Source organism: Solanum stenotomum, chromosome 12 (genome assembly GCF_019186545.1).
Source record: "Solanum stenotomum isolate F172 chromosome 12, ASM1918654v1, whole genome shotgun sequence".
NCBI lineage: Eukaryota > Viridiplantae > Streptophyta > Magnoliopsida > Solanales > Solanaceae > Solanum > Solanum stenotomum.
Window position 1 is genome coordinate 28323869 of NC_064293.1, and position 16109 is coordinate 28339977.

At 31.0% G+C, this 16109-nt stretch overlaps 1 protein-coding gene and 1 pseudogene across 1 annotated transcript; both read left to right on the plus strand.

The window, feature by feature from the left end:
- Window positions 1-217: 217 nt before the first annotated feature.
- Window positions 218-1863, plus strand: LOC125848396 (berberine bridge enzyme-like 13; annotated as a pseudogene).
- A 1759-nt stretch (window positions 1864-3622) lies between these two features.
- Window positions 3623-5262, plus strand: LOC125848642 (berberine bridge enzyme-like 22). The gene has a single exon (XM_049528550.1). It carries the CDS (start codon window positions 3623-3625, stop codon window positions 5201-5203), a length of 1581 nt encoding a protein of 526 aa, XP_049384507.1. The 3' UTR covers window positions 5204-5262.
- The last annotated feature ends 10847 nt before the right edge of the window (window positions 5263-16109 follow it).

Below are 16109 nucleotides of genomic sequence, written 5' to 3' on the forward strand. Positions count from 1 at the left end.
GATCATCTCCTAATTACAATAAAAACTAAACTAAATCACTAATGAGATATTAAGATATCGAAGATCAATCAAGATATATTATGTCACTAATAAGAGGGAGTAAATGATGATATGTGCAATATGTCATACAGAGTCAGCATCAAATCTTAGCTTTATCAATATATAAACACCATCAACCCCTTACACTTTCATCATCAATCAAAAAAAAAACATCAATTATGGCTTCTTCAAACTGTATTATGGTTACATTAATCATAATCTTATTGTGGAGTTCTTCTTCTGTTCTTTCTGATACAATCCCTGAAAAGTTCTACCAATGTATTTGCAAGAATTCTGATTTCTCTGACTCTTTTTCCACAGCTTTCTTTACCCCAAATAATGCTTCTTTTAACACAATCTTGAATTCAACAGCTCAAAATCTCAGGTGTTTGATGCCATCAGTGCCTAAACCTGAGCTGATTTTCACTCCATTGACAGAACCTCATGTGCAAGCATCTGTAATTTGTGCGAAACAACTCAGTCTTCAGCTCAGAGTTAGGAGTGGAGGTCATGACTATGAGGGGATTTCGTACATTTCTGAAATGGGGTCTCCTTTTGTCATCGTCGATCTCTTGAAGCTTCGAGGGATCGAGGTGAATACAGAGGAGAATTCAGCTTGGGCTCAAGCTGGTGCTACTGTTGGTGAAGTTTATTATAGGATTTCAGAGAAAAGCAAAACTCTTGGATTCCCTGCTGGACTCTGTACTAGTTTGGGAATTGGTGGTCATATTACTGGTGGTGCTTATGGTTCCATGATGAGGAAATTTGGGCTTGGAGTTGACAATGTGATCGATGCTCGTATAGTCAATGCAAATGGAACCATACTCGATAGACAATCGATGGGGGAAGACCTATTTTGGGCTATTCGCGGAGGTGGAGGAGCTAGTTTTGGGATCATACTTTCTTGGAAAATGAAATTAGTCACTGTTCCATCGATTGTCACTGTTTTCACTGTCCCGAAAACACTGGAAGACGGAGCAACAAAGATTTTATACAAGTGGCAACAAGTTGCTGACAAAATCGACGATGGTCTGTTCATTAGAGTAGTCATAAATGTTGTAGATAAAAAAGATGTAAAAGGGGAAAGAACTGTTCAAACAGCTTATAACTCATTGTTTCTTGGAAATGCTGAAACACTTTTACGAATAATGAATGAGTCTTTCCCTGAATTGGGATTGACACAAAAAGATGTTACAGAAATGAGTTGGATAGAGTCAATTTTATACATTGCAGGGTACGCGAACAACACGCCACCAGAAGTACTCCTCCAGGGGAAATCACTATTCAAGAACTACTTCAAAGCTAAATCAGACTTCATAAAAGAGCCAATACCAGAAACAGGACTCGAAGGCTATTAGAAGAGGACTCACCATTGATGATATGGAATCCATACGGAGGAATGATGGCGAATATATCAGAATCAGACACTCCATTCCCACACAGAAAAGGGGTTATTTTCAAGATTGGATCAGGAAACTCTATAATTACATGACTTCTTATGCATCTATCTACCCAAGAGAAGCCTATGTGAATTACAGAGATCTTGATTTAGGAATGAACAAGAATGTGAATCGTAATTCAAGCTTTGCACAAGCTAGTGTGTGGGGGAACAAGTATTTCAAGAACATTTTTAACAGGCTGGTGCAAATAAAAACTAAAGTGGATCCAGAAAATTTCTTCAAACATGAACAAAGCATCCCAGTAAATCGATGATGATGTTCTAAGTTTATATTTGGCTAGTAGTAATAATATCTTTTACTTAAATGCTGTTTAATGTGGTATAATGTATGGTTTAATCATGATCATATAATATAAGTAATTTCACTTGTGTAATATTTGCTTATTAAGACTTTAAAGTAACAATTTTGATATGAATATAGGAACTTCAAGTCATTAAGACAGATTCTGATACTGTTGTTTGGTACATGATATAAGGTGGGATATTCCAGACTTGATCATGTGATAACTAACTTTATTCCGTCTAACTTGAGATTATTTTATCGCACTGATGTAATAAATTAGTCTAAAGATTATAATCCCAAGATAATTTAGTCCGCGTACCAAAAGAACCGAAAATTATTCATACAAGTTCTTCTAGATATAGATTATTATACATAAAGTATAGGTTATTAAGTGGTGAATCATAATCACAATTAATGTAAGAGGATTTAGAACAATGGGCCTTGACTAAATAGTAAGTGACAGTTTTTGATTGACTTTTGATGACCAATGTACCTAAAATTCATATTAAGTCAATTAAACATGCACAAATGTCTCTTGTACAAAGAATTTTGTAATTGACTTGCAAATTCTTATCCCATGTGCCTAAGAGCCAATATCTACCTAACTTTGTGCAGAACCTGTCGACGCAAATTGGTGTACGTGTCAAAAGTTATATATTGTTGGTGCTTAGTAACGGATGCAGCACCTCCAACTATTTTCAACGCACAACATATAGTTAGAATTTCAATAAATAATATATATGAACTTATAATTTTAAAGTAAATTTGATATTAAGAACTTTAGCTTAAAGTCGAAGTGCTCGAGTTTAAATTCTACATATGCCTTTGCCAATATTATTCAAGTTATTTAACAAGTGAATTGCATATTCCCATTCCAAGATAGAAATCAATAGCCATGGGGCAAGGTGGAAGTTGTATACAACTAAAATTATCCACTTTCACGATAGAAATCAATAGCTAGGGGGCAAGGTGGAAGATGGAAGATGTATACAACTAAAATATCCACTCAATATATATAGATTTCAATGGCTAGTGGCAAGGTGAAAGTTGTATACAACTAAAATATTCACTTTCAAGATATAGGTTTCACCGGCATGGGGCAAGAATGGAAGATGTATTTGCGTATGTATTGGTTTCATAAGCAAAAATGAACTTTACGATGAAACAGATATCGGTTGAGGTCAAGTTGAAAGACACATTTATATATTATGATAATAGATCCTATGTGTAATCTAGAAAATAGATTCATAAAGATAATAACTTGTAAGTGATTACACATTAAACTATATACTGACAGTGTGAGCAATTTTTTATGTTGTTAATATATATTCTAAGATTTTTTCAACTACAAGCTAAGTGACAATCAGCATTCGGCAAAGTGATATTTTTTTTTAAAGTATTGTAGCACATTCCCATTGTTGCATTCTCCACCTAGAAATTTCCAAATCAGTTGAAGTTCATAAAAAATTAAAATTAAAACCGATTGAATTACAAGAAGACAAACTACAAGTCCTCAACTACTTCTAGATAACTTCTCATTGTTCTTAACGATGTGTCCTGCATTGAAAATTAACTGAGTATTGTTAAATGATTTAACTTGTACTATACACTTAAAACGTAAAGAAATTCAAAACTATAAGCATTAGCGTACACTCTACCCTCCTCCTCAGACCTGACTGTATGGGACTACACTAGATATGTTATTGTAGCACTCAAAATATTACTCTCTTCCAACAAAATTGCTTGTTCATATATGTTAGATGTTTGAATTATTCCAATTTAGAGTACCAAAAAAAGTCCATTATATACCTAAATTGCTCTTTCTTTGATGATATCAAAACATGGTTTATTCTATAGTACTACTAGTTTTCTTTCTTCTTACAATTACACCAATTAGCTATGAAAATCTTCAAGATTTTGCTACATGCATGTCTTTTCACACTACTTCAATCTCTTCAAGTGTTGTTCATTCCCAACAATCATCTTCATATACATATCTTCTTCAAGAATCTCAACAAAATCCAAGATGGTTAAATTCAACATCACTACTTAAGCCATCATTCATAGTGACACCAAAGACACAAAATGAGATCCAAGGGGTAATTCTTTGTGCCAAGAAACATGGTTTACAAGTTAGAGTGATGAGTGGAGGTCATGATTATGAAGGACTATCTTTTCTTTGCAAAAACCCTTTCATTATCCTTGATTTAATCGAGTATCGATCGATTAACATTGACATAGAAAATGAAACTGCTTGGATTCAAAGTGGTGCAACTATTGGTGAAGTTTACTATAACATAGCCAAGAAAAGTAACATTCTTGGATTTCCAGCTGGCTTATGTCCAAGTGTTGGTGTTGGTGGACACTTTAGTGGAGGTGGCATTGGCACCATGATGAGAAAATATGGCCTGGCTGCTGATAATATCATTGATGCTAGTTTTGTTGATGCAAATGGTAGAATTCTAAACAGAAAAACAATGGGAGAAGATGTATTTTGGGCAATTAGAGGAGGTGGAGGAGCTAGTTTTGGAGTAATATCAGCCTGGAAAGTGAAACTAGTTCGCGTTCCATCTCTCGTCACAGTTTTCACAATTCACAAGAGGTTAGATCAAGAAGGTGTCAAGCTTGTACATAATTGGCAATACATAGCTAGAAAACTACCCGAGGGTCTCTTCATTCGAGTACTCATTCAACAAATCGATGGAGTTGATAGCCAGGGGAATGTGAAGCAAGCTGAAGTCTTGTTCAATTCACTCTTCTTAGGACTTAAAACTGACCTGATTTCTGTTATGAACACGAATTTCCCTGAATTAGCCTTGAAGACGGAAGATTGCACGGAGATGAGCTGGATAAAATCCGTCCTCTACTTAACCGGTTACCAAAAAGGCGAACCACTAGAAGTCCTGTTGGATAGAAAAACACAATATAAAAGCAACTTCAAGGCAAAATCAGATTTCGTCGTTGAGCCAATGCCTGAAAGTGTTTTCCAGGGGATTTCAGAGAGGTTTTTGCACCAAAAACTAGTTTTCATGATAATGGATCCATTAGGAGGTAAAATGGATGAAATTGACGAATATGAAATACCGTTTCCTCATAGAAAAGGGAACATTTACAACATACAATACATAGTGAAATGGGATTCAAATGAGGGATCCAATGAACATTTGTATTGGATCCAAAATCTTTACAAGTACATGGAGCCATATGTGTCGAATTCACCAAGAGCGGCTTATATCAGCTATAGAGATCTTGATTTGGGAATCAATCAACAAGGTAATTACTCAAGTTATCGACAAGCTATCATGACTTGGGGTAGCAAGTATTTTAAAGGTAACTTTCAAAGATTGGCAAAAGCAAAACATCAAATTGATCCAAACAACTTTTTCACAAATGAACAAAGTATTCCTCCTCTTTGTTGTTAGTAACAAAATATATGACTTCACAACTTTCATTATAATAGTTGGCATCTTATTGTTGTTGATCAGACAAAATAAATCATAAATGTCATTGCAAAAACTACTTTAATTTCAGTTCAACCAGTCATAAATGCAAGTTTATGCAAAAGTAGAAGGTTAGTGAATTTAACACAAATTCAACATACAAGTGAGGGTGCACGTGCTCATTAACTTCAAAAAAAATTATGTATATATAGTTTGAGATCTAAGATATATTTCATTAGACATTATAAAAACACTAAAACTAATTTGGTGCGCTAATTTAAACCCTGTGCCCCCTCCTCAGTTTGAGATGATAATTTTTTTTGGTTTTTGTGGATTTGGTAGTTTCGATCTTGTGACCTCATGGTGCAAAGTGAAGTTCAAAACCAGCACTTGACAAAGTAAACTTTATGTACTAAAGTCATTTAATTCAAAATTATACGTTATTACATTAGTTTTCTATTTCTATGTTTTATAAAAAAATTACATGAATCAATACGGAATGACATGCTTTAACTAACCGTTGGTGATGCACTCATCGTCTTCAAATCCTAGATTCACCTTTGTCCCGTCAACAAGAATGCGGGAAGAGAGTCGGTTGAACTCGTCCAATTCATGCAAAAAAAATATAAGAAAAATAAATATTAGTATAATGATGTCTTACATTTAGGAACGAAAACAAAAAAATATCCAGAATGAAGGAGTTAAAACACATGAATAAGCAACGAGTTACAAATTATTGGTATTTCCCATATGTTTTCATTTTTTTCTTTTTTCATATTCATATTAGTTGTGTTTACTGTTGAAGGAAATAATACTTTATCCAAGGTAATAATATATATATGCACAAGCGAAAGACCCAAGAATGGTTATATGGAAGAAACTTGTACAACACATTGATACTTCACTGGGAAAAACATGTAAAATATACAATATGTAATAAGACAGCCCTATTTATAATACTAATTAACAACCAAAAGTAAATTGGGACTAGAACTAACAAATGGGTGGACGTTGACATGACCGATCATCACCGTAGCTTCATAGTTGTGGATGTTGCAGTCGGTGGTGTGGCGGCTGTTGCCAGAGACACCGATCATGTCAAGCCAATTTTTTCAGCTTGTAATGAAAAATGATCGATGAGGATATTATTAAAATTTAAGAGAGAAGATTAAATTTATGATTCAGCTAAAAAGAGAATAGTCATTAATGGCTGGGCTTTGGTCCTTTTTCTTCTTTTATTTTTTTTAATTAATTAATTGTGAATATTATCATTGAACAAACAAATACACCGTAAATTAGATAGAGAAACAAACCATCTCCCAATCCAAATTAGAAATAACTTATTACAACTTTCTATTGCCAGTAATCATATTTCCTTAATTATAAAATTGTTGAATCAAATAAAAATATTTATTACTTTCGTCGTTCCCATCTTACTAAAATATTGTCACATATTATTTGATCACTTATTAAATTAGAATAAAATTAATTAATGATTTCCCATTTTACCCCTATAATTAATATGACCTTTAGATGTTTAAACAAATTTTGAAAATCCAATTTTTTTTTTCAAAGGCTAATCAATAAGAACAAGGGACAAAATAGTAATTTTAATTAATCTATTAATGATTTCTTAATTATCGTGTAAAAAAAATGTTCATCTAATATGAGACAGAGGGAGGGAGTAGCTTTTTTTAAGTCTTCATATGTTCAATCCTTTCTTAGTCTCTCTTAGTAATTGGGCCGACTCATCAGACTTTTACTGAAAAAAATGACAATATTTACAAGGGAAAATTAGCAAACTAGTGAAAAAGTCCAACTTAATTAGTAAAAATCTCCATACTTTATAAATATTAGTAAAAATGGCAAAATATTATTATTTTAGAAAAGCTTGTGTATCCTAATTTACTTTCTATTTTATCTCACCTTAATTACACATTTTCCAATTAATCCTCTATCATATATTTAAAATAAAGGGAGTATTTTCTCTCTCTCATATTTTCATCTTCTTTTTTTCTTCTTTTTTTTTTGCAACATATTTACATCTTCCAATTCTTCTCCATTTCAAAATCCGCCTCTCTCTTACTTTTTTTTTTTTTTTCAGAAATTAAAAAATATATTTATAAAGATATTCACACAATCCCTTTCATTGAGGTATGCATCTTTATTCATTTTTTAAGATTTATTTTTGTTTAAAATTGTTGTCTGTAGTTGAAATCACGTTTAGGATTTGATAAACTCTAAATCACGCCCCAATGGCAAAATCTAAGAGAATTACTAGAGGTATCCAACTTAATCAACAATTTTCTATTTTTCAATATCACAATTTTCTACTTAGAACACAAATGACGGCAATTTTGTATTTTAATTTGCTTATTTTGTATTTCAATATCACTTTATCTACAAACAAGTTCTACTTTTTTTTTTATTTTGTATTCACCATAATGGTATACCAACAAAGTCACATTTGTTTTTCAATTGAAATGAGTATTTGTTGTGCTCATTTTGTATTTCAATCTCAATTTTCAATGACAACATATTTCTTTTTTATTATGTTTTCATCATAATTGTATACCAACAACTTTTATATTTTATGTGCTCACTGTACCATTCAAATTAAAATTGAATATCGTATTGTGGTGCATATTTTACTGTGATCATTTTGTATTTAACTCTCACATTGTATTCAGAAAAGTTTGTATTTTTTTTTTGGGAAAAGGCATAAATTCCCCCTTCAACTTATACCGAAAAGTCAGTTACACACTTCAACTATTATGACGACCTATTACACACCTTTACTACTTAAAAGTGAATTTATTTACTCCCTGAGACGTGTAACACCACTTTCACAGCATGTAGTGTATTACACTCGCTACCACGTCATCGCCATGTTAGTGCCACGTCAAATTTTATAATTTTTTCTATTCTTTTTGTTTTCTTTTCTTTATTAATTAACTTTCTTTTTGTTAACTCTATTTTACACTAATTAATCTCTAATTAATTATTAAAATTCTCTAATAGTTGTATCTTTTTTATAATCCCACCCACTTTCTCTAATTTCATCGGAGAAATCATTCATTTGAATTTATACAAGAATTTTTTTTTGTCTTCTCCGGCGAAGAACAACCAACCCATCACCACCATAAGTCCACCTCCACAACGCCATTTGTTCTTCTTTTTTGACGAACCATCAGCCACCAAACAACCAACAAAAAACTGCCACTCAAAATCCAAATCAATCACCAACAAACACCAAACCAAACCCCCTTACCTTATCCCTTTGCGATTTTATTCTTTTGATTTGTTTTAAAGGTGTGTTGGCAAGCTCAAAGCTTCAGTCATGGCTCCGATGAAGTTCCAAAGAGCTTCATACTTTCAGATCTGAAAAACCAACAAATAATCTGGACAACCAACAACACCACTACTACACTCACGTCATTGTGAATCTTTAAGGTTGTGATGAAAAATAAAAAGTTGTGATGAAAATTAAAGAATGAAGAAGAAGAGGGTAATGGATGGGGATGGAAGATTGACTTTTTAATTCTTTTTCTAAAGGGTAATGGGAGGGGAATGGAAGATTTTGATTTTTTAAATTCTTTTTTTAACTTTAATTTTTTCTGACGCGCCAGTTTTTTATTTTTTTTTAATTTTTTTGCCACGTCAGTTTTGGGGAGTAAATAAATTCACTTTTAAGTAGTAAAGGTGTGTAATAGGTCGTCATAATAGTTGAAGTGTGTAACTGACTTTTCGGTACAAGTTGAAGGGGAAATTTATGCCTTTTCCCTTTTTTTTTGTGTTCATCATATATAATGACATACCAACAAAGTCAATTTTGTATTTCAATTGATGTGAGTATTTATTGTGCTCATTTCGTATTTCAATCTCAATTTCAATGACAACAAGTCTGTATTTCTTTTTATTATGTTATCATCATAATTGTATATCAACAACTTTTGTATTTTATGTGCTCACTTTACCATTCAAATTAAAATTGGTATTTTACTTTCATAGTGAAAACTAAAAATTGTATTCCAGTGATCAAAATTGTATTACATAACTGCCAAATATATTTTTCTTTTATTTGTATTACAAAAATATTATTCATTGTATCACAATACAATCTAATCATTACATATGAATACGTTTAAAGAAAGATACAAGATTCTGATAAAAGAATAGCATACATAATAAAAATAATACAATCTGTTGAGGAATTAAGGTACAATATTCTAAAAAAAATAAATACAAATTGACTGTGAAAGAAATATGATACATCTATGTTTAAGAAATACAAATCAATTTGGCATACCACTGGAATGACTACAAACTAAAAAAAATTACAATGTTCTTAATAAAAATATAAATGTTGAGTAAAAGAAAAACAATTGACAAACAAAAATTAATATGAATACAATTTTGCAACCTTCGTCTCCATTCTCTCATTCTTTGCAACCTTCTTCTCCAATTCTCTCTCTTTTTTTCCTCTTCTTCACGAAAGTCGATTTTGGTTCTAAAATTTGATCCGTTGAAGCCATGGTTGGATATAAAAAAAACGTGATTTAATCAAATTCATTTCAACAGAAATTGAGTATTATCAATGAAAATTTAAAAATCGATACTAGAAATTTGATGAACAAGTGGGATGAGTTCTTTGTGTTTTTTTTTTTAATTTGTATTTAGTTTTGAATTTTTGTAACTGATAAGACTTTTAAGCAATTGTTCCTTTTTAAAAAATTTCTCTCCCCTAAATTTCTCCTTTCTATTATTTAATAATTGTATTCTTTAAATAAAACAAATAATAAAAACTTAAATAAGATACATATTAAACTAAAATTCTGACATTTTTACTAAATATTGAAAGTATTGACAATGAGTCTTATTAAATATTAAAATATTGACATTTTGAAAATTTTCCCTATTTACAATTTACTGGGACAAAAAAGAAGAAAAAAGACCAAAGCCATACATTAATAACAATCTTGACCATTCTCTCTTTTTAGACCAATACATTGAATTTTCTTTCTCTTAAGTTTTAACGAAACTTTGTTATTTTTATTATAACCTAGAAATTTTGACTTATTATAAAACCCTTTTTCACTTCACTTCAACATATATGGCTTGTCCAATTGAACATAGAGAATGTTGGTTGTCTTACATACACATTGGTGAAATTTCATTTTATTCCACAATGTCATCTTCAATTATCATCACACCACTGTCACCTGCATTGGTTGATGGTAGAGTTGTGGGGGATGTAGCCGTGGTGTTGCGACAGTTGTAGATGGCGTCGACCATGTTGAAGTAAAATGAAAAAGAATTTTATGATAAGGCAAATTTTCCATGTTGTAATAAAAAAAGGGTGAGGATTTCGTTAAAACAGAATAGAGGAGATTTAATTTATATGATTAGTCAAAATGATTATTAATGTACGAGCTTTGGACTTTTTTTTTTATATAATAAATTAAGAATATTATCATTAAACACACAAATACACGTAGTCAGATACTACTTTCCACAAAGGAAACCCAATCCCAAAGACCTCCAAAAAAGAAAGAATTTATTACAACTTTCTACAGTAATCCTACTCCCTCCGTCCACAATTGTTTGGCAGGTATACTAAAAATAGATGTCCAAGATTAATTGTCAATTTAAACAATCAAGAAATAATTAGTCACTTTTTTCCAATTTTGCCCTTAATGATAGTGTAGTTCAATTGAAAAGTTAAGTGGACTTTTGGTATTCTTGATATTGTAGAGTTTTATTAGTCAAATTACACCTTGTATTAAATTTTCCTTGAGGGATGTGCATGGTCTTACCTTGACAAACAATTGTGGACGGAGGGAGTATTTAATTATAAAATTGTTGAATCAAATAAAAATATTTAATAGTTTTTTTGAGTTCTTCATATGTTCAATCCTTTCTTTAATCTCCTTTTGTATTTGTATACTTGCATCTTTCTTTTCTACATTTTTGGCTTGAAATTATTTTAATTTGTTTGCTTTTTATGTGTATAAATCATGGTACTCCAAATAGCAAGTGTAAAATTCTTTCTTTACTTGCTTCAAGTGCCTTTCCAATGAAAAGATTGATTCACCAAAGGAAAATGATATAGATTAATAGTGAAAAGAAATAAAAAAGGGAGATGGGTTACCTTTTCAAACTGAAAGAGACATGGAGCATGTTTTTGAGGCCATCAGTACTGAAAATCTCATAGACAAAGATTGAATCCGATGATTTTTATGGGCTTTTCCTTTTTTATTCGAAGCTACAGTAAAAGACCTTTTGTCGCTCTATCGAAACCACGTTGATAACCATTTCATCCATCGAAGCTAATCTTTGTAAAAGAGAAAAAAGAGGTCAGAAGAAATAAGGAAAATGGGAAAAGTGTAAAAGTGCAAAAGATAGTGGAGGTCGACCTATGCGATCTGAGTAAGATGAATGACGGTATAAAGATGAGGAAGATGTTGATGATCCATAGCATAAAAAAGGAGGAATGTGGAGTTGGTAACAACACCCAACGACGGCATTGGAGAGAAAAAAAGGGAGCTCAATTTGAAAACCCTAGCAGCTAGGAGATGACCTTTTGCCGATCTATCAAAACCAAGTTGGTAACCATTTCATCCACTGGAGCAAATATTAGCAAAAGAGGAAAAATAGGTCAGAAAAAATAAGGAAAAGGAGGAAAGTGCAAAAGATAGTGGAGGTCCACCTCTGCGAGCTGAGCAAGATAAATTGTGGTATAAAGAGGAGGAAGATGTTGACGATTCATCGCATAAGAAGGAGGAAGCTGGAGTTAGGGAAATTACCCAGCGGCAACATTTGAGAGAAAAAAAGAGAGCTCAATTTGAAAACCCTAGCTGCTAGGGTGATATTTAAGAAGGGATGGTCGGTTCAATTTTTGGATTGGGCCAGATATTTTTTATTTTTCTTTTTGGGCTCGTTGGGCCAATTTTGTACGAAATTATTAAGTCAATAAAAGAGCTTCAAGCCCAGATACTTAACAAAAAGGAAAAATCACCTCATATATCTATTTAAGGCTTAATATAACAGCCTTTAGATGTACTTTTTTTATATTACTATTTATAACAGTTTAATTACAAATATTAACAGATTAGGTTTAATTTATAATTTATTTTATTTTATTTAATTAATTAGTTATTATTTTTATAATTACATTATAATTAATAAGTAAGAGAAATAACATTAATATTAGAGAATCAATTATCATTATCTCTTCCACCATTTTAGGGATAACATTAATATTATAGAATTAATTGTCATTATCTGTTACACCATTTTAGGGATTTTTTTTCAGATTTCACACAACAACCCCCACCTTCCTCTTTTACCCACACCCCAACCCCCACGTTTCTCTTTTACAGAGAACTAACTTTTTCTCTCTCACCATCTTCAACGTTCGTCTTCTTCATTCAAAAAGAAAATCAGTAACTCTCACATTTATATAATTTAATGGTGGGATGAGATCTACACACGAAGAATGTTGATGTAATGACCCGGACCCGAAATGTCTTTCTTTTTATAATTTTGAATAGTCATTTAACTATAGTTAATTAATTTGCTGGTAATTTATTTATTATTAATAATAATCGGCCAAGTCTGAAATATTTAAATAGATTAGTCGGAGTTATTACTTTTAACACATAATTAATTTTTAAAAAAAAAAGAAAAGAAAGAGGTGGAAGAAAACTGACCTAAACGTGCGACTAAAAACAAGAAGCTGAAAAAAATGGGGGAATACTCTGGTGCCGTCGCATAGGAGCAATACCTTGAGGTAATCATTTTCAAATTGATATATGTTGTAGATGATTAGCTAATTCCTAATTCACGGAGGGTCATAGTAGTATTTTTTTACTATTAGTATTGGAGGGATAAAGTGTAGCCTCAATGTTTAATTCAAATCATATATGCTGTTCGTGATTTAAGAAAAATAATTTGTAGGGTTATAAGTGATTGAATAATGATTAGTTAATAATTATATAGTGATTACGTGATATGTTATTAGTTAGCTTTGGAAAAGTTAATGTTAATGCATCCTTTGGCAGTATGCCAATTTCAGTGGAATATCAATATGGCATCAATGATCAATAGTTTTGGAGTAATTGTTGGACAGTGAATGCAACTAATAATTGGTAATCCTTGGTCAAACTAAAGTGATTACAGGAAAGGTGTATGGGTGTAAATTCTACGTAGTTGTTATTATTTGATGGGTTAAGTTCATCGTAGAAATATTTTTTTNTTTATAATTACATTATAATTAATAAGTAAGAGAAATAACATTAATATGAGAGAATCAATTGTCATTATCTCTTCCACCATTTTAGGGATAACATTAATATTATAGAATTAATTGTCATTATCTGTTACACCATTTTAGGGATTTTTTTCCAGATTTCACACAACAACCCCCACCTTCCTCTTTTACCCACACCCCAACCCCCACGTTTCTCTTTTACAGAAAACTAACTTTTTCTCTCTCACCATCTTCAACGTTCGTCTTCTTCATTCAAAAAGAAAATCAGTAACTCTCACATTTATATGATTTAATGGTGGGATGAGATCTACACACGAAGAATGTTGAAATTCCTGCAAAGTGTGGTTCCTCTCAGTCGAAGGATCAAAAGGAGAAAAAAAACGAAGCAAAGAAAATGATGAGTCCGGCAAATCAAAAGGGAAAGAAGAGGAAGGGGAAAATTGTAGAAACCCCTTTTGATTCGAATTTTGATTTTGTTAGTGAAAAAACAAAGAAAAAAAAAGCAACAAATGTAGAAATTGCTCAATCTTCAAAACCATTAACAAGAAGAACAACAAAAAAGAAGGAATCAGAAATTCGAATATCCAAAAAAGGCAAAAAAATTTGTTAGGGTAAGTATTATATTCAATTTATTTTCACATTATTCAAATTAGTGATTTTTTTGCTAAAAATATCACATTATGCTTATTGTTGTTTCGAAACTTTTGTTTGGGTGAAACTTGTACGAAATGTGAATAATATTTATATGAATCTGAGTTTAATATATGATTTTGGGATATTATATGAAATGTGATATAATATTGATATGCAAATGGTATGAATTGTGTTTTGACATTGGTATGAAATTGGTTTGATATCAGTAGCCCAATGGTATGAGTTGTTAAATTACTCTGTTGTGTTTGAATTATGACTAATATTGATATGAAATTGGGATTTTTTCTAATAGGAAGGTTTCTTTTTCAATTTCTTCATTAATGTATTTAAATTTTTAACATTGGTATGAAAATGGTATAAAATGATTTTTCTTTCAAATTTTTTTCAGTGATTGTGGTTTGTACACGTGTCTATTTGCTGAATACATCAGTAATTGAGTTTTTGATATGCGTTCTGTTGATATCGATGCAAAGTATCATCGTCAAAGGTATGCCACAATCATATGGCATTATGGAAAAATAAAGAATAATGATTGCACGACCAGTGAGAGTGAACTAACTGGCACTGTTGCTAGCAAATTTGATGGATCCCGCATAGCGAAAGAACATGCTCCGAATACCAGCAATTATCCCACACCAAGACCACGGAGATCAAATTTGAGATAGTTGATTGCACCTTAGACTTTTTAGAATTACAAGTTGTTGTTTTTTTTAACTTTTGGACGATATTTTTGTGTTTGTTACAACTTTAAGTATTTGATATATATAATATCCACTGTTTTATTTCAAAAAGATACCAATTACATATGAATTACAGATTGACTATTGTAATCGCAGGATACTAGTTACATACAGACTGCATTCCAAATGGATACACCATTCTAAAGATAAATTACACATTGACTATAATAATTCTCGGGATAACAGTTATATACAAAATGAATACAAATTGGATTCAACATTTAGAGTTTATGATTTTACAATGTCTTATTAACTAGAAAGAAATCATACTACTAATTTACAGTTCATGAACTAACTCTGACTTATAATTGGTATCCAAAATGTACACATTTGACATCCAAATTCATATTCTAACACAAAAAATAAAAAAAATAAAAAATAAATGAAGTTGGTATCCAACATTTATAAATACCTTGAATAAACGATTATGCCAATGTAAAATAGTGATAATTGTATTTTGTAACAACCTCAATTACATTTTTGTTTTACATTTTTTTCATCCAGGACAATTTACAACCTAATTGTAAATTATATTGTCTTAACAAGCGTGGATTAAGTATTTTTAAAGATGTATGAAGTTGTATACAATCTGTATAAATACTGAAATAAACGAATCTTACAATTTAAAACAGAGATCATTAAATGTTGCACCAACATCAATTACATCTGGTTTTTTTTTTTTTTTTTGAAAATGGATAAAATAAGACTTTTTAATTAATTTTAACAGATTAGAATGAATTAAGGAAAACAAATATTCCTAATTAGTTTAAATCTCCTAAATTTATGCTAATTAATAATTATCATCAATCAATTCAAATTTAATTAATACATCTATTTCCATTTTTTCAGTTTTTTTCTTTATTATTTCTAATTCCGTTTTTTTTTTCAATTTTCGTTTATCTTCTTTTTTTTTTTTAAGTTTTTTCCAATTAATAAAAACATTTCTTTTTTTTTTTGTAAATTTGTTATAACCTGAAATTTTTAATGTTATAGCTTGAAAGTCTAAATCTACTGCTATAGCTTGAAAATAGTACTATAATATATGTCATATATGAAATTTACACTAACAAAAATGGCTTTTATAGCTTTCAAAAAATGAGGAAAAGACTATGTGGAGGTGATGAGAGTTGCACCACCGCCGTTAATCGACTGATTTGGGCAAGAACTAGTGGATCTCCTTAAGACTGATTTGGTTAGGGTTGTTACGTTGTATTTGGACAAG

Excerpts from the sequence above, each read along its gene's own strand:
- LOC125848642 (XM_049528550.1), top strand. The coding sequence starts at position 3,623 with ATGGTTTATTCTATAGTACTACTAGTTTTCTTTCTTCTTACAATTACA.